The sequence below is a fragment of the Thunnus albacares genome, chromosome 13 (assembly GCF_914725855.1).
Source record: "Thunnus albacares chromosome 13, fThuAlb1.1, whole genome shotgun sequence".
Taxonomy (NCBI): domain Eukaryota; kingdom Metazoa; phylum Chordata; class Actinopteri; order Scombriformes; family Scombridae; genus Thunnus; species Thunnus albacares.
The window spans coordinates 10,138,427-10,163,175 of record NC_058118.1 but is presented as its reverse complement, the minus strand read 5'-3'; the positions used below and the strand labels follow the sequence as shown (position 1 = coordinate 10,163,175).

Below are 24,749 nucleotides of genomic sequence, written 5' to 3'. Positions count from 1 at the left end.
CATCCAAATTATTATTATTTTTAGCACCATGCGCTGTACTGTTATAGTTTGTCCCTCTGATCAGTTTTCTGTTGCCATTTCAGAGTATTTTTGCTCATGTTTTGACAGATCATTCATTTTGCTGCAGTATGATGTGTCTGCTCAAGCTAATATACAGCTGTATAATAGCACATTCTTGCAGCAGTGAATAGAAATGTCAATCTAAAAAAACATTTTTGCAAGAATGCACAATGCTCCAGGGGAATTTGGAGCACACACATATACTCACGGGTCTGTTTTCTATTGGTTTTACCTCTGAGACTGAGCTGTTTAAACACTATCATGACTAAGGAGTTATCCAACCTTTCCTGCCTGGTCACAAGAGCATGACTGGCAGTGAGCGTCAGCCCCTTAAATCAAAGTATGTGGAGAATTACAGAGAGCGGTGATGTCATCCTGGCTGACTGCACAGATTTAAGCAGTTGTTTGGGGAACAGTACCAAACAAAAACTGCTGTAAGTCATGTTGTGGTGGCATGCATACTCAAGCAAAACCAAAATCAAATTTCTGCTTGTTCAAAATGAAGTAAACAGATAAGACATGAAGCAATCTTTGCCCCTTTATCTCTCTTTCACATTGTAGACACAAAAACAGTCCAATCTGACTCAACATTAAAGTCAGAGTGCCACTCTGATTTAAGGTCTTAATGGTCTGTCAGTGTTGTGGTGCAAGATCAGTTATGAAACCCTGCAGACGTGCATACATGCACTGTGACCATGTTTAACACACAAAAGTGAAACATCAGTTGAAAGAGATCATCTGTGCGCATAATGAAAATAAGCCTTCTTTCCTTCCTCCACCCTCCACCGTCTCTGTGTCTCCTCTTGCCTCCGTCAGCCACACACTGTGTGCTAAATGGCTGACTGTCCTGTAATCCACAGCACTGCAAGCCTATAATCCAGACCGATCAAAGGTTGAGATTACCAGAGAGGGTGGGATAGTCCAGAGCTGCAGACAGGAGGACAGTGAGAGAGTGTCGATGCAAGACAGGCAGGGATTGGTGCACACAAATAGCCAGCCAATCACAGAGGAGGCAAGGAAAATAACAAGGCAAAGGGAGAGCTGGTGAAAGAGGGAAGAGCTATGAAAAAGCGAGGGAGAAGGTGAAATCACAGCAGCACAGAGACTAGAGACCAAACAAGGAGGAGAGGAAGGATGAGTGGAGGAAAGAGCGCTGATCAGTGAGGTCTCCAGAGGGGGAGAAGGAGATGAGCAGGGAGAGGAGGGTGAGCAGCCAGCACAGAAAACATCCATCAGCGCAGGCAGCCATGCTCTGAGCCCTGGAGCAGAAGGGCTACGCAGACACTGCACAGGCCCAGCATCAGGCCTAGCTCAGCCCTCCATCCCAGCCGTAAACACCGAGGCAGGGACAAAAGAAGATTCTCCACGTATCAGCTGTGCATAAGAGCCATGAGGACAGCCAGGAAGGGAAGTGTGGAGATGCCTGCGTTTGTGCGGCAGCTGGTGAAAGAGACTGAAAAGAGAGTCAGCTCTTTCTTCAAAGGGGGCCGTGGAGGAGCAGCAGAGGGAGAGCAGCCAGGGGAGGGGGAGAAGGAGGAGGTCATCCCCAGCCCCTATCTGGACCGGCCGGTCTTGGACAAGCTGACAGAGGAGGGCTGCGCCCGCTGGGGCCTCACCTACGCTCTGGGAAGCATGCAGGGCTGGAGGGCCAACATGGAGGACTTCCACAACTGTGTGCCACAGCTGGGTGGAGAGCTGGCCGACTGGAGCTTCTTCGCTGTGTTTGATGGTCATGCAGGCAGCACGGTGGCACAATACTGCTCCCAGCACCTCCTGGGTCACATGCTGGCAACAGGTGAAAAATATGGATTTAAAAATGAGTGAATGATATGAATGTAATATATAGAGATTTAATCAAAGATGCTTGAGTCTTTTAGAAGGGAATACAAAGAGAAAAAGCTCTTCTTACAGTGGTTGATGTAAAGAAAGAGAGAGGAATGCTCCCTGTTATCAGATATCAATATCATGACTGATAATTTTTCATTGTATTCTGAAAATACAGAGTACATTGTATGTAATGATATGTTTTTATGGGATGCTTGGATTCTTAAAGTTTTCCATCATTGTATCTGTTTGTGCACACAGGTGGAATGGGACCAGAGGACGACCCCGAAAAGGTGAAAGGAGCCATCATAGAGGGCTTCCTGCAAACAGACAAGCACCTGCACTCTGTGGCACGTCGTGAAGGCTGGGAGAGAGGTGGCACCACCGTTGTGGCCACTCTCATCTCACCGTATTACATCTACTTCGCCAACTGTGGTGACTCAAGGGCCATGCTGTGTCGCTCTGGTCAGGTTTGCTTCTCCACTGAGGACCACAAACCTTACTGCCCTCTGGAGAAAGAGCGTATTGAGAGTGCAGGAGGTTCTGTCTCCATCCAACGGATCAATGGCTCCTTGGCAGTCTCCCGTGCCCTGGGAGACTTCAGCTACAAGGGCGCAGAGAACCGGACGCCCAGCCAGCAGATGGTCTCACCAGAGCCAGAGGTGTGTGTAGTGGAGCGCTCACCAGCAGATGAGTTCCTGGTGCTCGCCTGCGACGGGGTGTGGGACACCATCAGTAACGAGGAGCTGTGCGCCTTCATCCACAACCGGTTGCGTGTCTGCACTGACCTGAGGGATGTCTGCACTCAAGTCATTGACCTCTGTCTCTATAAGGTCAGAACCTGCTACTATCCCATTATATTACAAAGTGATTCAGCACTTTTACATAGTGTTCTGTAGTGAAACTGAAAATACTTTTAACTAATTGTAAACACGAAACACAATTTTAGTTTAAAACGAGTTACATAATTTTTAATGGGCTGTTGATTTTATGTAATAACCTAATCCCTCCAACTGTGACTGTGTTGAGTTAGGTTGGCTGGATGTGAAGGCTGCCAGGATCAGCCCACTTTTTAAAAAAAAAAAAATCCCAGCTTCTTTAAGATAATTCAATGACCGTTTCTATTTAATTAATAGTACACAAACCAAATTGGTCGTAATTTATTTTCCTTATAAATTTCACTCAGGCTTTCAAAAAACTCACCTTTTCTCATATCTAACTTTTCTGTCCAGCTGCTTTGAATGGACAGGTGATACATTTAGTGAGATCGGAAATTTTCAAAACGTGTTTTACTTCATACTTTATGTTTTTTCAGTATTGCTGTAATGGGCTGAGTTACATCTTTAAAAGATAAGACACATGTTGTGAGCACTGGGGATGTACAGAGCCTGGAGTCCCACAAGGGAATGAGCTGGATCCTCTCATTTTGCTTATAATAATCTGAAAACTTTCTTTCTACATACTGAATGCAAATGACTTGGTGGTGCTATCACCTTTAATAGTTGGCAGATTATTTAACACATAGTTGCTTAATTAGCAGATAAACAGTAATATTAGTATTCCAACGGGCAAATTTAAGTCTAGTGTTCACTCTCCTTTCGCTTTAGTTTTTTTCCGGCTCTTAAGAATAACATCTGTCTCTTTAGCTAGGTGTTCCACTTTCTTCACCAGGTAGTTGCAACGTTATCTGCTGCTTGATGCTGGGCTGGTAGTGTACAATGGATTTTAAAGCTTTTTCACTGAACATAGCTTGCTGCTACGGTGGAAAAAGACAATGTGAGAGCAGTGAGAGAGTGAATCTAAAGTAAAAAAGTTAGCTAAAAGTTGCTATTAAGCTCCGTTTAGCAACCACTTTCACATACGAGTAGTCATGTGATCAATCATCAATATAAAATTATTAATTATAGCTGCTTTATACACATTTGTGGCCATATGGATGGGAAGGTCTAAAAGTAAATCAGAGAATAGTGTCTTTGGTCTTAACACCACAGATTTACACTGAAAACGCAGCAGTGACCTCTGCATGAGCTTTAGTTCGGTCTCAATTAGACTGTGGCTGCTGTTCATGATACAATAGTCAGACATACCACCTTAAAATAGACTGCAGAGGTGTCAGAACAGGTTAGAAAGGATTATTCTGGGTTCCAATGAGGACTCATTTCAGCACCTCTCACTTTGATAGTGTCAGACAGTTGAAGGTTGTTCAATAACATAGAATTGTTCGTTGTACCATCCTTATACATGAGGAATAATTTCAGACTAGTGAAGGAAAAAAAGTATTATTGACAGCCAGCCAATAATACTGTTTAATGAAGGACATATTTCACCATACAGCAGAAAAGCTTCATCGCATTAAGTTGTGGCCTTTTAAATTAACTGAAAGGTAATTAATATATGAAATTGTATTTATAGTCTGTCTTGTGTTTTCTTTAAAAGCAAAGAAACACATCAGGATAAACATGGGCCACATGTGCACAGGCTAACAGCCGAGCTGCACTCTGTTTGGCCATCACGTCCGTCATATCACCCGGTTATGTAACAGGGCTGCAGCTTGGAGATGCACAATGACCTCAAAATGTCACAGCTTCCTCCACACTCCATTTACATTTTGCTGCTCCGCTGCATCTGTGTGACACTGGTGTGCAAACCTTGAGGTGAAAAAGATCTATTTCCAACATTGTTCACCCAGGATGAAATAATGTTTCATATGATGACCAGTGAGGTCTGCCATCATAACTCACCTCTGTTGATGCCGCTCTGGTCCACAGGGCAGCTTGGACAACATCAGTATCATCCTGCTGTGCTTCCCTGGAGCCCCCCAGCTGTCAGCAGAGGCACTACACCAGGAGGCCGAGCTGGAGGACCTGCTGGAGTCCAAAGTAGCAGGTGTGTGGTTATACATGATGTGCAAGAGAGGCTGTAGGTGCTATATTGTCAAGGATACCTTGTTTTTTCATAATTTAATGCTGAAATCTTTTATGGTTTGTAGTTGAAGCATATTGAGCTGAAACTCTTCTCTGTCCTGTTTTATGAGGGCAGACAGCCTTGTGGTGACTGCAAGCCTTTAATTTTTATTTCTAATACAAAGATTAATCTAATACAAAGATTAATCAATCAACATCTCTCTTACAAGCTCCCCATTTTAATCCTCTAAAGGATAACGCTGCACTATTCTATATTTTTCTTATTGTCAACAAATCCAATGAAAAGAGACCAAAACCAACAATGAATTGATCCTAGTAACAAGTATTTTACGTGTATCTGTAGTCTATATCTATATCTATATAATATAGATTAATCCTCTTTGCCATAGAGCTCCGAAACTATTAAAAACACATCAGGGAGTCACACTGTTGTACTGGGTGACGTTCTTTCATTATGATGAACACAGTCACTCTAGTTTATTTTGAGTCAATCCCACACACACCTTCCCGGTGTCCTAAATAGTCCCTAACACCAAATGTGTATTGATCCTCTGCTGAAAATAGTTCCCACCAAGTGCACTATTTACTCCTGTTTGAGTAAATTTAGCTAAAAACTAGTCTCCAGCTGTTAAGGGAAATTACTTCACATTAGTAAAAATGAAAAACAAACAAAAAAAATACATATGTGACCCTTTATTAAACATGTTATTCTATAGGAACAAATGGGTGAGTAGGGAAGTCAGAAATTATTGATAGACTAACACATTGTCGTTTTTTGTTGACAATGAGAAAAATATCAAATAACACCAGCCTTCTTCTTTAAGCTGTCTGTAAAACTTCATGAAAAACTATCCAAATGTGCTTGTATGCCTGTTTCTATGTTTGTGTTTTGATATTTGACAGAGATTTATGATGAGCTGTGTGCCAGAGGAGAGGAGCCTGACCTGTTGTCTGTCCTCACAATCCTCGCATCCACCGTCATCCCTGGATTACCACCAGGTGGAGGCATACAGAGCAAGTAAGAGACATAATGTGTTTATGTCTGTGTGTGTGTGTGTGTGTCTGTACACTGTTACTGTAAATTACATCATGCTACTTCTGTGTGTTACAGAAGGAACTGCATTATTTCTGCTTACTATCAACAAAGAGAGACGCACAAGCCCACAGTACCTAATGTAAGTACAAAGTAATCATCTGTCCCACTCTAACCATTAGAAGACATGTTATTTCCATCAGTATGCACAGTATATTTCTCACTCCTTTACCTGTCCATCCAGGGACTGGGAGGCTCCTGAGAAGCCCAGCTGGATTTTGCCACAAAGGATCCATGGAGGGACTGTAATTAATGTCAGTATTAAAACTGTTTTCTTCATGTGTGTAATTTGACAAAAAGGGAGATAATGAACAGACAAGGGTGTTTGTTTACATCATGCTAGCAAGCAGCATCTTGTCAGAACAAATACAATGCAAAAATAGAGGTAATAAAGCCTGATACATTTTATATTTATACAAGAAGGACATTTTGTAAAACTTACTCAGAGACACTGACCCAGCAACAAACCTCTGCCTCATATTCAGTGAAGAGAAGATACATGATGATCAAACGACAGCCTGTAAAACTCAACATCAACCAACTGTGAAATTGTACATTTTCATCAGATATAGTAAGAAATGTGAGTATATGTAAGGTTGTATTTTAAAGCTGAAATTAAAGGTTTTAAGAATGGTAATAATAATATAATGTATTCAGCAGCCTTTCCTCAATAGGAGGGGAAAGTGTGAAACATTGTCAGTGCTTGGCAAAAGTTAGCGTGCAGCTAACATATATTCATTTAGTTTCAACAGGAAACAGCGCCATCTTAGGCAGTTGATGGGAATGCACAAATGTATCTTTTCCCCTCATGGTTGACAGGCAAATAAACGTTGATTAAATATTGAATTCAGCTAATTAAAGGTGCAGTGTGTGTAGGATTTAGTGGCATCTTGTGGGAGAACCTACAGTGGACTCATTCTAAGCTAACGAAAACACAACAATTCTTATTTTCAGGTGATTATATGATAATTAAAACATACTTATGAATATTATATTCCAATTCTCCATTCCGATAAATGCCACCAAATTCTACACAGTGCACCTTTAAATCTCAACACATACACACATTTGGTCAAGAAAAAATACATTTCACACATTGTCTAAAATCTCTCTGAAGAGGTGTTTACTTTTACATTTCTGTGTATATTTTAAACAAGTAGAATCAGATCTACTTGGCTGAGTGATGTTTGGAAAATTTGTTAAAATAATTTGTTACACTGCAATCAAAAGAGCTATACAGCATGTTAAGGTTTGATTATTACTTATAAACCAAATTAGTTTTGGAAAGCACATCTTTAAAAGTATCCAAATATATCTCTATATTTACTGACCAATCAAAATCTATTTATATTAAGAGATTCAACTTATAAACATTTTTTGCAATTCTTTCTATGTATGAAACATATTTCTAAATCCATTCTTCAGTACAGAGCATGTGAAATGTATTTTTTCCATAAGTTGGATATGTACTGTGCTGCCTTATTCATCAATTATATATTTGATAAAACAAACAACAAGCATCAGAACGGGTCAGTTTCAGGATGGGTCAATTTATCAGCATCATGCTGCATTGTTGTATTATTTCAGTGAGTAATTTTCTGTGTATAGACATTACATGTTAAGAGTTATGATTGTTTTCAACCTAAATAAAGAATATTTGACTGACTACTTGCAGTATTTTTACCCACAGTAACTGACTAAACAATTTCTCTCATTGTTTTAAAATGAGTAACAGTGAAGACAATTGTCAAGCGTGACCACTAAAGGAAAATGGAAGATTTTGTCTACTCTAAAGATCGCTCATTCATCATCTAAAGCGCTGATGAAAATCTGCCATGTAGAAATGACAAAATGACACAAAACGGATTCAAATGGGTTTTCTTGCATAGTGAAGGATCTCCTCCAGCTACCCAAGGAGAGCCTGAATCTTGCCTTCCACTCCGTTGATGTGATCCGGTGACTGTCTGTACAGCACTTATTGACATAAGGATGTCCTCTACGGGCCTCGTTTGATTAGATGTGCTCTATTTAAAACCCTGGATCTCAGTGCACTCTTTCATGATTGTGAATTTCAATGACATGCATTGATGAAACAAGACGGGCGATTTGCAAGCAATCAACAAATTAAAATGTTTCTTTCTCGGTGCTCGTGAGCTCCTGTAGTGTGTTTGAGGAGCTCCTTTTCAAACACAAATCACAATCAACATGTTTTATACATGCAGATAGTTATCTAAGAGGAGACTGTAGATACTGTGTTCCTGTCTGCATGTTCACTAATACTGGCTGCCACCTCACATACAACCATATTTGTCGAGGAGCTAAGGGGACATGTGCGGCACTCTTAAATCAGCGGTCCCCTTTAAGTGGTCCTCCACTGCTTCTTTCATCTGATTGCTTTTGTATGAGCCAATCACTTCAGGACATCAGACCCCTCTTCACAGTGATGCTGAAATCTTTAAATTGCATTCGCCTTTTGGCTCTCTGTCTCCTCTCAGAGCAAAATGCGAACAATTATTTGATGTCCAGAATCCACACTGGAGGTCTGCTATTATCTGCATAGACTTCCACTGAAATTGCTCAGAGAGGTGCTGAACAGATGGTAATTGGAGGGGAATTATTCTATTGTGAGAATTTGGTTTTGTCATACTGAGAGGACAAATGATTTTCTCAGAATCACTCAGTAAGGAAATAGTTGGATTAGGGCTCCAATATAGAGAACCCAAAGCATACAAGAATACACATCTTGGTGTTATACAATGTGGTGCTACCTATCCACACTGGTTTCCTGTAGGCGATTATTCATGATGGCCAAGGCTCCCACACCGCCAGAGAATCCATTTTGATGACCATAGCTCTGCCGTGGGCCCTGATGAGCTGTTTCGCTCAGCTGCTTCTGCAGCAGCGCCAGAGACACCTTATTAGACACCATGAACTCATTGACAGAGATCATCTCTCCTGACAGCCGGCGGCCTACATAAACCCCATCAGCCACTGCACCGGCTTCTGTCTCGCTGTCACACACTGTCTCTACTGAGCCCTCCGTGTAGCGGTGTCTTCCTGCAGGGCAGTGGGATGAGATCGGCTGCACGGTGTTGCGTTTTAAGCGTTTTTGCCTGAGGTGTGCAGTCGGACGCCTCTGGCTGCGATTTTTCTTATGGAGGCAGGGGCAGCAGAGCCACCAGCAGCCAGATGTAGAGCAGGAGCAGGACTGATGCTGCCCGGAACAGACAAGCTTACCCAGGATCCAGTTGAGAGTTTGCTTGATGATAATAGAAATGACATTAAAAAGTGAGTAGATGCAACATACTCCCATTAAGATGAAAAGGCAGTTCCCGAGCCGGTAAGCCTCCTGAGACTCGTACTGCTGTCTCTGGCTGCTTACTAGGTCCCCGAAGCCGATGGTGCTGAAGGCCACAAAGCAGAAGTAGAGGGAGTCCACATAGCTCCAGTTCTCCATGGAGCTGTACAGAGTAGATGCACTGCATGCGATCACAATCGAAGCCACTCCCAGGATCAGCATCACATAATAGACCGAAGGCTTCCAACCTTCTAAACTGTCCTCCTCCCGGGACTGCTCCTCCCCGCTCGACATAATCCCCACCCCAGCACATCGCAGCCGACGCTCATGACACCAGCGCATGATGTAAGCTAACATCGTGATGATCCTCTCTAGGAAGAGGTTAAAGAAGAGGATGGTGGCAGCACAACCAATGAGGCCGTAGAAGATTAGGAATATTTTCCCAGCTATGGTCGCTGGTGTGGTCATGCCAAAGCCTAGAAAGGAAAAATAAAAGTTTCAATGGTCTTGAATGATATGCAATACAGTTCTGGAGTTGGTATCTCATAAGGAACATCTACGAACTTCTGAATCAGCATCTCAGATAAACAAAAAAAGCTGCAAGACTTACCAATAGTGGAGACCACCGTGCCCACAAAGTAGAAAGCTCCAGAAAAGTCCCAGCGGGGCCTCAACGCATCCACTCTGATCCCGGCTCCGTTTGCCTCCTCGTACTGGCGCAGCAGAGTGTGCAGGGCCCCCAGGTTGACCCTGTATCGCTGGGTGAAGTTGTCCAGCTGCTGCTTCCAGAGGCGGCGGGCACGGAGCTCGAAGGGGTGTTCCAGGGCTGAGAAGATGGCTGCCCCGCACAACAAGTAGAGCAGGATGAGCCCGGCCAGCAGGCAGAAACGGGCGTTGTCTTCATTCATGGGCGCCCTGGGGCAGCAGCAGCCACCAGCAGCCCTCCTCTGAGCCATGACCACAGCAGCAGCACAGATACACCACTGTAACAGCATGCAACGCCTCTGCCAGTGCTACCAAGTCACACACTCACTGTACGCGTTGCACGCATCACCCGCCACACAACATACATGCGCAAACTATATGAAACACACCTGGTTTACATACACAGCGATGCATTTGGCTCGGGATTGAAAGACATCTCTTGCAGGAGGGCTGAGGGCTGCTTTGATCATTTAGGAGAAAAATGATGCATCTGTAACAAAACAAAAAGGAAAATCTCTCAATATGAATATTATTAATACTAAAATGTACATATTTTATTATTTTATTTTGCATAAGTGTATTGTTTATTCATGCAAAATGATTTTAAACCACAAAAATCTGAATGACAACATGCACGACTTTTGGCTAAATCAATATATTATAAAGTTCATGGTTAGTTAACACTGTAAATTAAGAAAAACTGTTTATTCAATAGCTGTTTATGATATGTAATGTACACACAGGTCATGTAGTCAAAGTTTAAAGTAAAAAGAAACACATAGTACCTGTTGTCGTTCCCTGAGCGCTGCTGGTCTGCTGTGTTCTTATGGATCTGCAGAACAATGACCAGCGAGAGGAAGCCCCTTGAGTTTTTTGTGCAAACCGAGAGGCTGTCTGATGTTTTGTCTGTCACATACTGACATCATCATCCCCTGCCCACCCCCCTCCGTCTTTGAGCACAACCCGATTGGTGCTGTCATCTCTTCGTTTTCAAAGCACTACTCCTCTTTTCAAGCCTTCATCACACCTCAATTTGACTTCTGCTGAAAGAGCCACATGTGACAAAAGGTTTGCTTTCAAAAATTTGTCCAATCTGTGTTACATCTACCAAGCATGGATCAAGGAATTTCAAGTCCTAATTGAAGTCAATCTGGACTCCTCTCTGCAGCCATGTTAGAAACATTAAAGGAGCGCCACATAACCAGATGCTCGCCAGTCTAACAGGACAAAGTTGAGTGGGTACTCGACTCTAAACTGCTCCAGTGGGTTTTGATCAGTAGCAAATAGATCAGACTGTGGTTGTACTGTGCAGCTTGCAGACCCTCTGAGAGGGTTTTTTGTTGTTGCTGCAGACTGTGTGGGAGGATTAGTTGAACATGGCTATCAGTTTCTCTGTCTGTTGTCATCCCTTTAATCTTGTGTGGTGCAGCAGGTAAGGGCAGGGGTTCCCTGTGCCTGCCGTCTGATGGCTGAATGACCATAGAGGACAGGTGTGGACGACAGAGAGCACATCTGCCTTCATCTCACCAGTCAGCCCTCAATCAGGTGTTCAACTTCAGTTTGATTAATATTCTGATGTGTGTGATTCTGACATGATAATTTAATGACTTTAAATGTTAGTGAAAGCACTGATGTAACAGAATTACAGCATGTTTACCAATAAACAAACATTACAATATATAATTACTTTATTAAGAATTGTATACGATGAGCTTAATTTTGTGCTTCATTTAACAAACCAAAAATGTTAATGTCCATGTACAAAAGATTCAACTTTGCATGTTAAAATTCAGTAAAGCCAGGATCTAAATATGACATTGACACAAAATTAACAACGTACTTTTTCAAATATTCTCATCCTTAAGTAATTTACTCAAATACAAATATTTTTATTTGCTTATTTGTTGTCTATTGGTTTATTTATGAGTGTTAAATTTAGCCAAAAGGGTAACTTTAATCCAAAGTCAGTCTGCAATTTGTTAATTATTTTGACTGATCTTGTATGAAGGCAGGAATACAGAAATCACAATCTGCTTGATTGTTTTCAGTGATCCGAAACAGAGTAGAAACATTAAATATCATCGACCTTCATCCCTCAGAAGAGAATAAAAACACTGCGATTAATAACTGATACTGAGACAGATACACATTTCAACCAGATAGTTTCTGTCAAGGTGTCAGCAACAGAGAGAATAAATGAGGACAGTTTGTGTCCAAAAAATATCAAAATGCCAATGTGACATTGACAACAAACTAATCATAAGATTTTGTTAACAGCATATAAAAGCATAAATTCTACTCACTAGTAATTAAATCGATAAATGTAGAAATATTGTGTTGCAATATTACTCATCATGGTACTGAAATACAATGCATCATATATGTTTACCCACTGTTGCTACCTTTGGGTCTTAAGTTGGACTTTTAGGTGAAACACAAACATTCATTCCTCATAGTTAAAAGTACAAAGACAACCCGGAAAATAATATAAAACGTAATGTGAAAATTAAACCATCAACCCCATAAATCACTATAGTATATGCAAAAGTCTAATTTTGTTGGACTACAAGGAACACTAATACTGACGCATGAATGGTGAAATTATTTAACAATCTGATGTGAACATGTATGTGTCACTGTGTAATAAGCCACAATACCGACTGTTCTCATTCCTACACAGCAAAATATCATATCTATGCAAATTATGCATTTAAACCTTAGCAAATACTGATGGTGAAATAGTAATGAAATAATGAAATATCAGTTCACTTTTTGGCATCATAGTTTTAGCACCATTTTAATGACACAGTGTGACATTTTAACTAGTGATCATCTTAAGCCAGAGGAGGCATCCATAGTTTTAGCTTATAATTGCAAGTTCCATATGTTTCCTGAAATAACAAGCAGGACATCTCAACGCAGTAAGGTCGGACGTCTCCTGGTGAAGCTGTAAACTGAGACTGTGTTTGGCTCAGTGTCAGCGAGCGCAGCTGAGTGTAGGTCTAAGCAGTGGTCACACTGGATTTACTGTAAAGGCTCAGGTTGCTCAGGGATCTCATAAATTACTAATGATCATTTAATCAGAGTTGTGTGCCTGATTTACTGATAAAATCTGTTCATGCCAGCTTTCAGTTCATTTTTGCAATATTTCTTGTTATTGTAATCAACCACATCTTCCATTTTACACCCTCATTACTATATTTTCCTCTAAAGTTCATTTCCTCAATTCTGACAACACAACCATTTCAGAAACCAATCCATCTGCAGCAAGAGGTGAAGGAAGGATTGAGAGTAAATTTCCACATGTTTTTCATGTGGTCTTTTCAGGTCAGTGGCAGCATGTTGGCCAGTATATCAATGAGGTTGTCCAGACCCCACAGGTAGCCATCTTCTCGATTGCCCTCCACCCAGGGAGTGCGGTGGTCCAAGGTGAGGGGCGCCGGCAAGGCCACTGTCTTTCCAAAGTCAATCATCCAGATGCCTGTTTGGCCATTCCAGTCGTGCACAAACAGTAAGGAACTACCCACAACCTGCAGGGACACAGCTGTTAGGAAAAAGTTCCACCAGTGGACAAATGTAAGACAAGAAAATGGGCTCAAAAACACCACCATACATTTCCAGTATAGCTCTTTTGGAACAAGGTCAGTGGGCTTTTTTTCCCTTTACATTTTCAAAACATCTACTACATCCTACCTCATGTGTCCTGAAGAAGTGTGATGTCTCCAACGCCTGCCGCAACTGTTTCAGCCGTCTCAGATAGCCCCACTGAAGGGAATGACACAAGATTAACAAGAGAAGAGAGAAACACAAATATACAAATGAATCAGTCATTGAAGGTCACACTTACCACAATGTGTGTATTGGACTCAACAAAGTTGTCAAGTGCCTCCGTCACTTGCTCTCTGCTTTTGGTCCTTTTGAAGTTTGTGTGACATTCTTCATTAGCTTTCTGCGCAGGACATTTATACATTTTGGAATTACAATGAAAAGAGACATTTATTGCTGCAAAAACCAAAAAATATTTTTTCAAAGGTTGTCAACCTAACAGCGTCTATGAATTCAATGACCATGACTCCATTTTGGAGCTTACCCTGAATCCTTCGATACGGAAACCCAGAGTTGCTGTGGAGCTCAGGGTCTCCCTCCACTGCATGTACCTGGTTTTCAGCACTGCCTGCTGGGCTCGTTCCTGGTCTGTTGGGGCCTCTGGGTCCACAGCCACCATTTTCTCGTACATGTCCTTACGAGGCTGGGGCCGCTCTTGGGCCATCAGCAGCTCCTCCTCCTGGTATGTGCTGTCAATAAACACACTGCCTTAGAAGCCGTGTTTCCATTAGATTAGCAAGATAATTTTAAGCAAACTTTTGAAATGTCGCAAAAAGGAAAATGTGAATTAGGTGCGTTTCCATCAACTGGTTTGACGCGAATAAACTAGGCTACGCAACACATAGTTTCATCAGTAGATGGCGGTATAGCCTTAAATAATACGCCAGTAAACAGAGTAGACGAAGTAGAGGTTGGCAACCAGAAACAAAACAAATAGCTATCTGGAGATGCCGGAAGACACAGAGAGCGGAAACAGCTGATCAGTCATGTGAGTTAAACGTTCACTACGTCACTATTTATTCGACAAATGCATTTCCGTTACCCATTTTGTGCATAAACTCTTTTTCGACATTTCCAAAATCCACCTCAAGCCAGCGTAAAAACTTTTTTGCGAAATTGAGGAAGTTTTTTTGAATTTTGGCATTGCCATTAAGCTTTTTTAATGCGATACTTCAAAATGCGCATAAAAATAGGTCAATGGAAACACGGCTAGAGACTGGAGTCTGTCACTTACATATAAATTGTATTTAAGGCTTATACTAAAGCTTCAAAGAGAAAACTTCACATAAGACCCAGTGACATAATTTGTCGTTACAGATGCTCATTTGTTATATATTGGGAAATAATCTGTTCTTTTTCTGCTGATTTTATCACTAAATTATTATTTTTTTGTGATGAAGTTATTCAGGATCTATCAAAAACTTAAAAAAGCCCCTTTTAAGGATTAAGTGTTGCACTAAACATCTCCTCCTTCAATTAGCATTTGTTCAAACTTACCGGCTGCCCATCTTGCAGTCCATGATAGCAGGTGTGTTGAAGTGGGTCAGCAAGTTATCCATCATGTTGTAATCCTGCTCGTCCCGCTGCACAACACCGTGGTAGGCTGGAACAAAGGGCCTGAGAGTGTCCTCCATCAGCTTCAGGTAGCATTGTCGCTCCCCCTCACAAAACCTCTTCAGCAGCGTGCCATAATCCCCAACATGAAAGCACCCTGTGAAGAGGAGCAAGGAAAGGGAGACTCAGAGGAGAGGAGACGCAAAAAAAAACCATACTTATTCCATGAGTTACTTTGAGAATGTTTCACTGGGAAGCAAAAGGGAAGATAAACAAACCTGCATGTCCGACCACTTGCAGCCACTGCTGGGGGTTCTTGGGGGTCATAGGAAGAAGAGATGAAGTCCCGCAATTTTTGTGTTTCTTCCATGCGGAGTTCTGCATGGGAAGACCGAAATCCTCAATCCTCATGAGATGACAGTCATTCTTCAGCACACACACACTCCAGGTCACACTTCCACACTGCACTGTGTTTTTCTGCGTCTCTACAGACAGACAGCGATGACCTCAGACTTCAGACTCGGTCAACTTTTTTTCCTTACGGGTGAACAACGTCTCCGTGGAAACAGCCTTTCACCAAGACTGAGTGAAGACATGCAATGGACAGGGTCGGCTCTGATCTTACGCAACAGGTTCAAACATTTATTAATCATTTACAGGAAGCACTTGTTTTCTGTAAATGTGCGATTAACCACTTAACAAAACAGGCTGAGCACGATGATGTTGATAATGTCAACAGGGAAGTTTGTTCAGACACAATACTGTAAATTAACTGGTGGAAAATGTATCTTCTATTTTTATTTTGACATACCAAAAAAATGTGAAGAGTTGCTTGGTTCTGTCTGTTCACTAAAGCATTATACACAGTCTGTCAACACACCATTTGTCATTTCACACGATGGTGCAATGACAACTAACAAAACACAAGAACTAGTCATTAACACATTAAACACACCCCACACCAGAGTGAACCCCACCTCCATCCAGAGCAAGACAGTAGAACAACTTCCAATATCTTGGACTCAATTTAGACAATAAACACAACTTTGATCAACACATCACTGATTTCTATAAACAATCCCAGCAGAGACTCAATGTCATCCACAAACTCAGAACACTTTCTGTTTATGCTTTAGAAGCATAATCCAACCCTCCAAACTGTTTCTTTACCGTTCTAACCATCTCCAAAGAAAACAAACTTACCAGGATCACATATGCTGCCTCCAAAATCATTCACTCCCCTACGCCCAACCTCTCAGAAATAAACAACAGACCCATCACACGTCTCACACTCAGAATAGCGAATGACACTGATCACCCCGTCAATCCACACTTCACACTACTGCCGTCAGGCCGTAGATACAGGACCCTAAAATGGACACAGTGTATAGATCAAGAATCACCTTCGGGAGTGCAGATAAATGTGTATGTGTTGGGATACAGGTGGAGGAATGATTGTTATGTGTTTATGTATATCAGTATGTTTGCAGTGTGGCTATCTGTACAATAAAGACTGTATCTATCTATCTATTATAATTTAGACACTTTGGGTGTTTTGGCTGTCGGTCGGAATTTGGAAATTACAGGGCACAACTTTGGGCCTGGGTCATGATGGCAATTTGTCAAAATTTTTGACATTTTATGTAACATCTCATTTATGAAACATCTTGTGTCCAACAGTTTAAAAACTTCTGATATTGAATATATTTGTATATTTATAGATTCTGTCATTTTAAATGAGGGAGAAAGAGAACATGTCATTTCAAGGGTTTTAACAAGATAATATGAATATCAGACATATAATATTATTCAAAGTAGGGTATTTTATATACATCTTAAAACATGTCTGGAGGGGACCTTTAAGTATCAGATACGTCTTCCTCCACTGTTACAGTATATTTCAGCCTTATCCTGTACACCATAGACTGTATATGTTGTACCTTGCTGTACTGTGGAGGTTACTGTCTGTTTGTTACTGTCTGCTTGTTACTGTCTGTCTGTTACTCTCTATTAGTTACTTTATGTCTGTTACTGTCTGTTTGTTACTGTCTGTTTGTTACTGTCTGTTAGTTACTGTCTGTTTGTTACTGTCTGTTTGTTACTGTCTGCTTGTTACTGTCTGTCTGTTACTCTCTATTAGTTACTGTCTGTTAGTTACTTTATGTCTGTTACTGTCTGTTTGTTACTGTCTGTTTGTTACTGTCTGTTAGTTACTGTCTGTTTGTTACTGTCTGTTTGTTACTGTCTGCTTGTTACTGTCTGTCTGTTACTCTCTGTTAGTTACTGTTTGTTAGTTACTTTATGTCTGTTACTGTCTGTTTGTTACTGTCTGTTTGTTACTGTCTGTTAGTTACTGTCTGTTTGTTACTGTCTGTTTGTTACTCTCTGTTAGTTACTGTTTGTTAGTTACTTTATGTCTGTTACTGTCTGTTTGTTACTGTCTGTTTGTTACTGTCTGTTAGTTACTGTCTGTTTGTTACTGTCTGTTTGTTACTGTCTGCTTGTTACTGTCTGTCTGTTACTCTCTGTTAGTTACTGTTTGTTAGTTACTTTATGTCTGTTACTGTCTGTTTGTTACTGTCTGTCTGTTACTCTCTGTTAGTTACTGTTTGTTAGTTACTTTATGTCTGTTACTGTCTGTTTGTTACTGTCTGTTTGTTACTGTCTGTTAGTTACTGTCTGTTTGTTACTGTCTGTTTGTTACTGTCTGCTTGTTACTGTCTGTCTGTTACTCTCTATTAGTTACTGTCTGTTAGTTACTTTATGTCTGTTACTGTCTGTTTGTTACTGTCTGTTTGTTACTGTCTGTTAGTTACTGTCTGTTTGTTACTGTCTGTTTGTTAGTCTGTTTGGAGGTAGTGTCTCTTTGTTACCTGTGGAGGGCAGCGATAAGCCTGATAGGCATCGAGCCTCCATCCAAATAGAAGCAGAAGAAGAGGCAGCTGAGGTAGAGCAAAGTGAAGAAGAAGAATTTAACGGTTCCCGGTTGTTGAACCGCTCCAGTGTCTGGTCTCCACAGTGCTGGTGTTTCACAAACTGTTTTTGAACTGGAGTGTATGGCATCAATGACGCTGCTTCATTTAACTTAACCGAGCTATGTCGCCGCAATGTTTTCCCAACGAGCAGCTCTGTCGTTGACAACTTAAACCCCATTAAAGGAGCATCGCTGCACCCAAAGGTAACGTTAACATCTTTTTTCTTTGGCGGTTATCCGCACACTGAGAGACGTTATGTGCTTCACTTAACAGATAACTCGGTTGACTAGCTGCTCACCAACGGTAACGTCCATGCTAGCTAACCGTAGCTAACGACGAGTTAACGTTACCGGAGCGGGGATGTTGTTGACTCCGGCTAGTCGACGTGTTCACGGAGAAGCAGAAAATAATCCGCATTTATCAGCTTCAAGAGCCTCAAACTTAACTAAGATAAGGTGAACAAGCTGAACAAGCAGGTCCGTGTGTGTTTATGTGCAGTGAAAGATAAAGACGACACTCTCTCTTTCACTCTGCACGGGAGAAAGTGAAGCTTAACCGCATTATAATGCAGCGAAACAGACACAATTCATAACTTACCTCGTAAAACATGACTGAAGACCTCTGCAGAGTCCTCGACATATGATCATTTATGACCCATCAACCCCAACTTTTCAATAAAAACGATGAGACCTTTTGAAATGGACTCGCTACCGCCCCCCGCGGTGTGTTTAGGACAAGACAGGCTGTATGAGAACAAGGTGAGCCAGGTAAGATGAGACAGAAAGACTCAATAATTATATGAATGTGTTAAAAAGGCTCATTTATGTAGAAATATAAGATCAAAAACATCCATCTAGGGCTGCAACTGAAGATTATTTACCTAATCAATAATCTGCAGATCATTTTCTTGATTAATCGTTATTGTGACCTGTCAGAAAAAAAGTGAAAACTAGCAAATATTCATTCACATTTGAGGAGCTAGAAACGGCGTATCCTTGGCATTTTTAGTTATTTAATTAATCGATCATAATTGTTGCGTCAAAAATAAACTAGTCAATTAACCGACTAGCCGTTTCAGCTCAGTGCCTACACCCCCTCATGCTATATATTTTTTATATTACTGAGCAAAAAATCTTCAGGGCTGCAACTAATGATTATTTTCATTATCAATTAATTATTATTATATTGTTAATTATTTTCTCAATTAATCGATTAGCTGTTTGGTGCATAAAATGGCAGAAAATGGTGAAACATGCTGGTCATGGTTTATCAAAGCCCAGGGTGACGTCCTCAAATGTCTTGTTTTGTCCACAACACAAAGATATTCAGTTTACTGTCATAGAATATAGAGCTGCAATGATTAGTTGATTAATCGATTAGTTGCCAAATATTGAATTAATTGCAAGCTATAGTGGTAATTGATCAATTGTTTTTGAGTCACTTTTTTAAGAACAAAAAGTCCAAAGACTCTTGGTCAGGACAAAAGAAGACATTTGAGGACTTCACCCTGGGCTTTGAGAAACAGTGATCGACATTTTTCACCATTTTCTGACATTTTATAAACCAAACAACTAATTGCTTAATCGTCAGATTAATTGATAATGAAAATAATCATTAGTTGCAGCCCTAATAGAATACTAGAAAAAACAGAAAATATTCACATTTAAGAAGATTTTGTTTCTTTAAAAAAAATGACTCAAAACAATTAATCAATTATCAAAATAGTTGCCAATTAATTTAATAGTTGGCAACTAATCAACTAATCGTTGCAGCTCTAAAAACAGTCTGGTGACTAGAAACAGGACATGCAGTACCTAGTTTAATGTTGAACCCACTGGTGGACGTGTGAAATCTTTAGCAGACTTGGCAGGATGCTGAAAATTATGATGTTATGATCAGGCTTTAGAGCTTGTTGTTCGTTGCTGGCATCAGATGTATGCAGCTCATACATAAGCTTATACCATGTTGTATGACATACAGAAGGTTGTAAAATCATCCACTAACATACCCAGCTGTGTTTTTTTAAATAGTCGCCTTTAATTCATAGAAATAATTTATTTCCCCTCCACAGAGCCAGAGCGATGGAGGAGCGCTCTGAGGTGACGGAGGATATTGTGTTTCGTGGAGTGGAGTTTGCGGTGAAGATAGAGGTGGAGAAGGGTTTGCTGATAGTGGAAGTCTGCGACTCTATGACAGCGGATCAGTGGAGGGGGGAATTCGATCCAGCATGTAAGTAGCATCAATTTATCATAGATTAAATGTCATCACAGACACAAATAGTCCCACTTGTGCTCTTTAATTCTTCTTTTTTTTTTCAGACATTGAGGATCTTACCCGCAAAACTGGCAACTTTAAGCAGTTTCCAATTTTCTGTAGCATGTTGGAATCAGCTGTTAGAAAGGTATGTCTGAAGGTGAACTCACATAATGCAAAAAAATAGAGGTAGCTAAAGTGCATACAAAGCCACTAGAAAGATGCGAGCAGACATGGATTCGCTCCAGGCTGTGTGAGCTGAGGCAGAGACTCGTTCATTCGAGTTCAACGTTTCCACTTGAGCGAAAAATCCACAGTCATCCTGAGCTGTCTTATTGCCTTTCTCCTTTCCATTCACACACAGGAACAGAGGGTCAAAAGGAGAGGGGCTGGAGGAAAGTGAAAGAGACTATTGGAAATTTTGGTACATTAGTAATCTTAGTCTCAACTGGACTGGCATGTACATACAAACACAGGACACGCAGTACTGTCTGTCAGGAACATGTTCATTGGCTGAACCATGAATCACACAAACTACAAAAACAGTTAAATTTGTGCAAAGACAATGACACAAAAAACTGCTTCATGTTGTATCTCTTAATATTGTAATATGATGCTTACTGAGATACTTTTTCCTCTGAGGAAAAACACAAAATCTTTACTAATTTTGTGTATTTAAATGATTAACATTTTTTGTTGCTGTACATACATAAGTGTCAAGCCAACAAGAAAAAGTAAAAACTATAATTAGGAGGCCACCATCATAAAAACATTAACAATCTTTTATAAGTTTTTTTTTTTTTCTCCTATGTTGATGGCCATGAAATCTATTTGATCTCCGATGATGCAAAGTTAACTTTAGCTTTTTCTGCAGACGAGTGATTCTGTTACGCTTGACCTCCTGACCTATGCCGACCTGGAGCTGCTTCGTAACAGAAAGGCCGGAGTGGTTAGTCGTCCTCGCGGCCATCAGCAGTCGTCTGCTCTCACTGCCAAAAGATATCTAATCCTCATCTACACCGTGGAGTTTGACAGGTTGGTCTCTTTGGCAAAGTTCACATAGTCACTTGTAAAACATGATTTAGATCTTTTTTTCTCTGTATTTTGATTGTGTCAGTGGTAATATCTGTCTCAATTTGCTTACTGTTTTGTATTTGCAGGATACACTACCCCCTGCCCCTGCCCTATGTGGGTAAGCCTGACCCGGCTGTCCTGCAGAAGGAAATCAGAGCCCTGAGGGCTGAGCTCAGCGCTCTCACCTCTCATGGAGTTAATAAATCTGCAGAACTAGAAATACACCGGCTACGAGCAGAGTAGGTTGCATTTGCATCACCATGATCAATATGAAAGGATGTGGGACCTTTTTTTTTTAATTTAGATGTCTCTACTTTCTTAAAGGCTGGCTCTGGTGAAAGAGGAGAAAGAGGCAATCGCCAAGGTTCTGGAGCGACTGCAGGTCAGCGGAAGTGGTTCCACGCCTGCACGAGAGGACTGGCGGGGCAGAGATGTGGTGAGGACGCTGGAGGAGCAGCTTGTCAAGGAGAGGGCCAAAAGCCAACGCTCAGCGAGCAAGAGATGCCAGGAGCAACGAATCCTATTGGAGCAGGTGGATACCTTCTGCTGTGTAGTAGTCCGTTAAAATAAATGTCCAATTGATTTTATTTGTTATTCTAGTGGTTTTAACTTTTTCTTTTCTTTTTTTCCCTCCCTCTGTCCTGGCTAGTTGGAGGAGTTGAGGTCATCAGAGTGCGCTCTCCGTGTTCGTGTCAAGAGTCTCACCAACGAACTGGCGATACTACGGAGAGGGTTAGACAATCTAAGCGTGTACTATATCCTTATTCTCTTTACTCTTTCAATTATTCACTTCCATTGTGGACCAAACATTTGAAATCTGAAATCTTATTTACTCACTTAGCACATACCCTCTTTGTGTGTCTGCAGCAGAGTGACGCCTGTTTCCGGTCACACCAGCTCTCGAGTTGACGGAGAAATCTATCGCTCGCTCTCTCGCGAGAGGAGGTCCGGGTACGGGACCGTCAGGGCTCGCTCAGGATCCAGAGAACGGATGGAACAGAGGTCAGAGGAGAGAGGAAGAAGAGCGGACTCCTCGGGACCTCGCGCTCGGATACCAAGGGCGTCACCTTCTCCCACTGGTACCGGCTCTGGTCATGATGATGTTGATATGTAATGAAGTATTTGATGATTTTGATGATTTTTTCCTCTTTAGTCATCACAAACCCTAAAAGATGCTTTTGTAGATCCGAATGAAATCATCAGTTATCAACCACATTGACTAAACTGAGTGATAATCTGTTTAGACCTCAATTATTGCCACCTACTATCTCGCAGGGTCACGGGCAACACGCTTTGACCCGACCGCCTACATCCAGGACAGACAGCGCAGGCTGAAGGAAGCAGAGCTCAAAAAGTTGGTTTCCTTTAATATTTCCTCTGACATCTTCGATAGCACGTCCTTATTTGATGTTGTAGCTGTTTGGAACAATAGTTCAACCTTGTGTCATGTGTCAGACAGAGGAAAGTGCGGAGGGACATGCTGACGTCACCCATTGTCCCTGAGAGAGGGCGCTCACGTTCCAGAGAGGCCTATCCTCACATGACCCGATCTGGCAGCAGAGGCAGGAGTTTATCTCTGGAGCGGAGAGGCAGCAGGAACTCATCCGAAAGCTCGTTAGTAGATATGGACGAAATGGCCAAAACTCTGTTCAGGTGAAGTTCTGCGTGCGGGATTATGTCTGTTGTTTGAAGTTTTGTTTTAGCAGTTTATTTTAACACGTTTTCTGTGTTTACAGAGGAAGAAAACAGACTTTCAATGGTCCCAGTGTGGTGAGTGACATGTTATTAATGTAACTCTGGTTCACTGATGATTGTTGGTCTCTTATATGTATATTTAATGTGTGATTTATCTGTTAATAGTCCAGAGGAGGCCTTTTGAGCAGGAAGCCATTATGCAGCACTCCAACACGCAGAATGAAGGATAAAGGTAACCCATCATAAGTCTTTATTATGTTTACTGGGTTTTAATGATTTGAAAAAAAAGAATCCAGCATCTTAATATCATTTTACATCTCAAACCCCAGAGAGCTCCATGGATACGGGTGCTGAGCTGTCGGAGATAGATGCCAGGCTACAGGCTCTTCAGGAATACATGAGGGACCTGGATACAGGACACTAACGATGACCTGCTGCTCACACCACACGTGGATATGCTCCCTAATGACTGCGCAGCTTTTTTTTTCTTTTTTTTACTGTGCACCCACTGAAGGAACATCAACATCAAACATGAGCGATGGGTTAACCAGTGTGGACATGTGTTCATGTAAGAGACTAAAACTCCCTCTGGACAATCAGACTCCCAGGTTTTCAGGAACTATTGCCATCACTGTGAAGGTCATTGGACGACCTTTTGTGAACTGAAATGATTATTTTTTAATATAATATGTTTTTATTAACTTAAAAGATTATTGTGTCTAAATGTGGTGTTATTTCCTTTCTTTTTTTCACCTCACCAACCCAAACAAGTGGATACATGGGTGTAAAATTTGTCCGTACCTGAGTATTTCCTTTTTTTTTTTACTTTTTTAATAAGTAACAGTGTGGGTTGCGTTCTTTCACAGGGCTTAAAGATCAATTGTTGGTCATTTAAAAGCACAACATATCTGTTGTATGTCACATCTTCATTTCTGGACACATTTAAGTACTTAAACTAAAATACCCACAGGGTGAATGTGATTGTGTGATAGTAAATAAACCTTGTGATGGACTGTTGTCTCTTCCACCCGCGGTGTGCTGGGATTGACTTCAGCTCCTGAACTGTGAAACGTGATTTATAAGTAGAGGAAATGACTGACTGCATGCTTGTCACCACAGGATTTGATGGTTAAATGTCATTCTAGCTGAAGCCTTTTTTTCCATCTGTATGTTTTAATGTTTGTTCTCTTTCCTGCTCGACTTCAGACTCAGCATTACCAGTGCTTTTTAAGCATTATAGTTGTTCTAGTTGATCCACCTTGTGCATTAAAATTCAGCATTTTCTACTCTTTTAATGGACCTAATTCCATTTGAAGTTATATCCCAAACTCAAACTGTGAAAGATATTTAATCTTGGACAAAATTCAAATGCTATTAATCAGCATTTGAGAAAGGAAATAAGACATAATGAAGGATGAACTATGGTCAACAAAGCTGGAGTTGTTTTAGACAGACTATGGATTTTATACACTTTCATGGTGATGAGTGTAAGCATGGATATACTGACACTATGTACGCCAGCACCTTTTTTCATTTGATGAAATTGCCAAATTTTATGCATGAAACTGCTGTACATGTATGTGCACAAAGACTGTAACTCCCATTTTTACCTTGTTTTATACACCCTAAAATATAATTTATAAGAAATGTTTCCTCTGTGTAAAGACATTTTTGACATACATACGATC

The 24,749-nt window shown here is 41.0% G+C and overlaps 4 protein-coding genes across 9 annotated transcripts; 2 read left to right on the top strand and 2 right to left on the bottom strand.

The window, feature by feature from the left end:
- The first annotated feature begins 41 nt into the window (after positions 1-41).
- Positions 42-7,567, top strand: ppm1nb (protein phosphatase, Mg2+/Mn2+ dependent, 1Nb (putative)). The gene is made up of 6 exons (XM_044369815.1): positions 42-1,855; positions 2,146-2,717; positions 4,653-4,770; positions 5,712-5,826; positions 5,920-5,983; positions 6,086-7,567. The coding sequence occupies exons 1-6, from the start codon at positions 1,450-1,452 to the stop codon at positions 6,101-6,103; spliced, it is 1,293 nt and encodes a 430-aa protein (XP_044225750.1). The 5' UTR covers positions 42-1,449; the 3' UTR covers positions 6,104-7,567.
- Positions 7,568-7,646: 79 nt separating this feature from the next.
- Positions 7,647-10,238, bottom strand: kcnk12l (potassium channel, subfamily K, member 12 like). 3 transcript variants are annotated; one of them, XM_044369813.1, is made up of 3 exons: positions 9,810-10,238; positions 9,131-9,675; positions 7,647-9,037 (listed from the first exon to the last, which is right to left on the bottom strand). In XM_044369813.1, exons 1-3 carry the CDS (start codon positions 10,192-10,194, stop codon positions 8,666-8,668), a joined length of 1,302 nt encoding a protein of 433 aa, XP_044225748.1. In that variant the 5' UTR covers positions 10,195-10,238; the 3' UTR covers positions 7,647-8,665. The 3 variants fall into 3 exon arrangements, with proteins under 3 accessions (XP_044225748.1, XP_044225749.1, XP_044225747.1); XM_044369814.1 differs by having other exon boundaries at positions 7,647-8,983; XM_044369812.1 differs by having other exon boundaries at positions 7,647-9,675.
- A 1,336-nt stretch (positions 10,239-11,574) lies between these two features.
- itpkca (inositol-trisphosphate 3-kinase Ca) lies at positions 11,575-18,845 on the bottom strand. Of its 3 annotated transcripts, none has more exons than XM_044371813.1 (7): positions 18,637-18,845; positions 15,343-15,442; positions 15,008-15,221; positions 13,995-14,199; positions 13,752-13,853; positions 13,598-13,669; positions 11,575-13,448 (listed from the first exon to the last, which is right to left on the bottom strand). In XM_044371813.1, exons 1-7 carry the CDS (start codon positions 18,676-18,678, stop codon positions 13,374-13,376), a joined length of 810 nt encoding a protein of 269 aa, XP_044227748.1. In that variant the 5' UTR covers positions 18,679-18,845; the 3' UTR covers positions 11,575-13,373. The 3 variants fall into 3 exon arrangements, with proteins under 3 accessions (XP_044227748.1, XP_044227746.1, XP_044227747.1); XM_044371811.1 differs by having other exon boundaries at positions 11,575-13,434; positions 18,637-18,830; XM_044371812.1 differs by lacking the exon at positions 18,637-18,845 and adding an exon at positions 16,268-16,431 and having other exon boundaries at positions 11,575-13,434.
- Positions 17,971-24,712, top strand: ccdc61 (coiled-coil domain containing 61). Of its 2 annotated transcripts, none has more exons than XM_044371809.1 (13): positions 17,971-18,242; positions 20,111-20,268; positions 20,358-20,440; positions 21,167-21,327; positions 21,453-21,605; positions 21,691-21,898; positions 22,016-22,116; positions 22,234-22,445; positions 22,642-22,720; positions 22,822-23,019; positions 23,103-23,136; positions 23,227-23,293; positions 23,391-24,712. In XM_044371809.1, the coding sequence occupies exons 2-13, from the start codon at positions 20,121-20,123 to the stop codon at positions 23,483-23,485; spliced, it is 1,539 nt and encodes a 512-aa protein (XP_044227744.1). In that variant the 5' UTR covers positions 17,971-18,242; positions 20,111-20,120; the 3' UTR covers positions 23,486-24,712. The 2 variants fall into 2 exon arrangements, with proteins under 2 accessions (XP_044227744.1, XP_044227745.1); XM_044371810.1 differs by having other exon boundaries at positions 17,973-18,242; positions 22,016-22,098.
- The last annotated feature ends 37 nt before the right edge of the window (positions 24,713-24,749 follow it).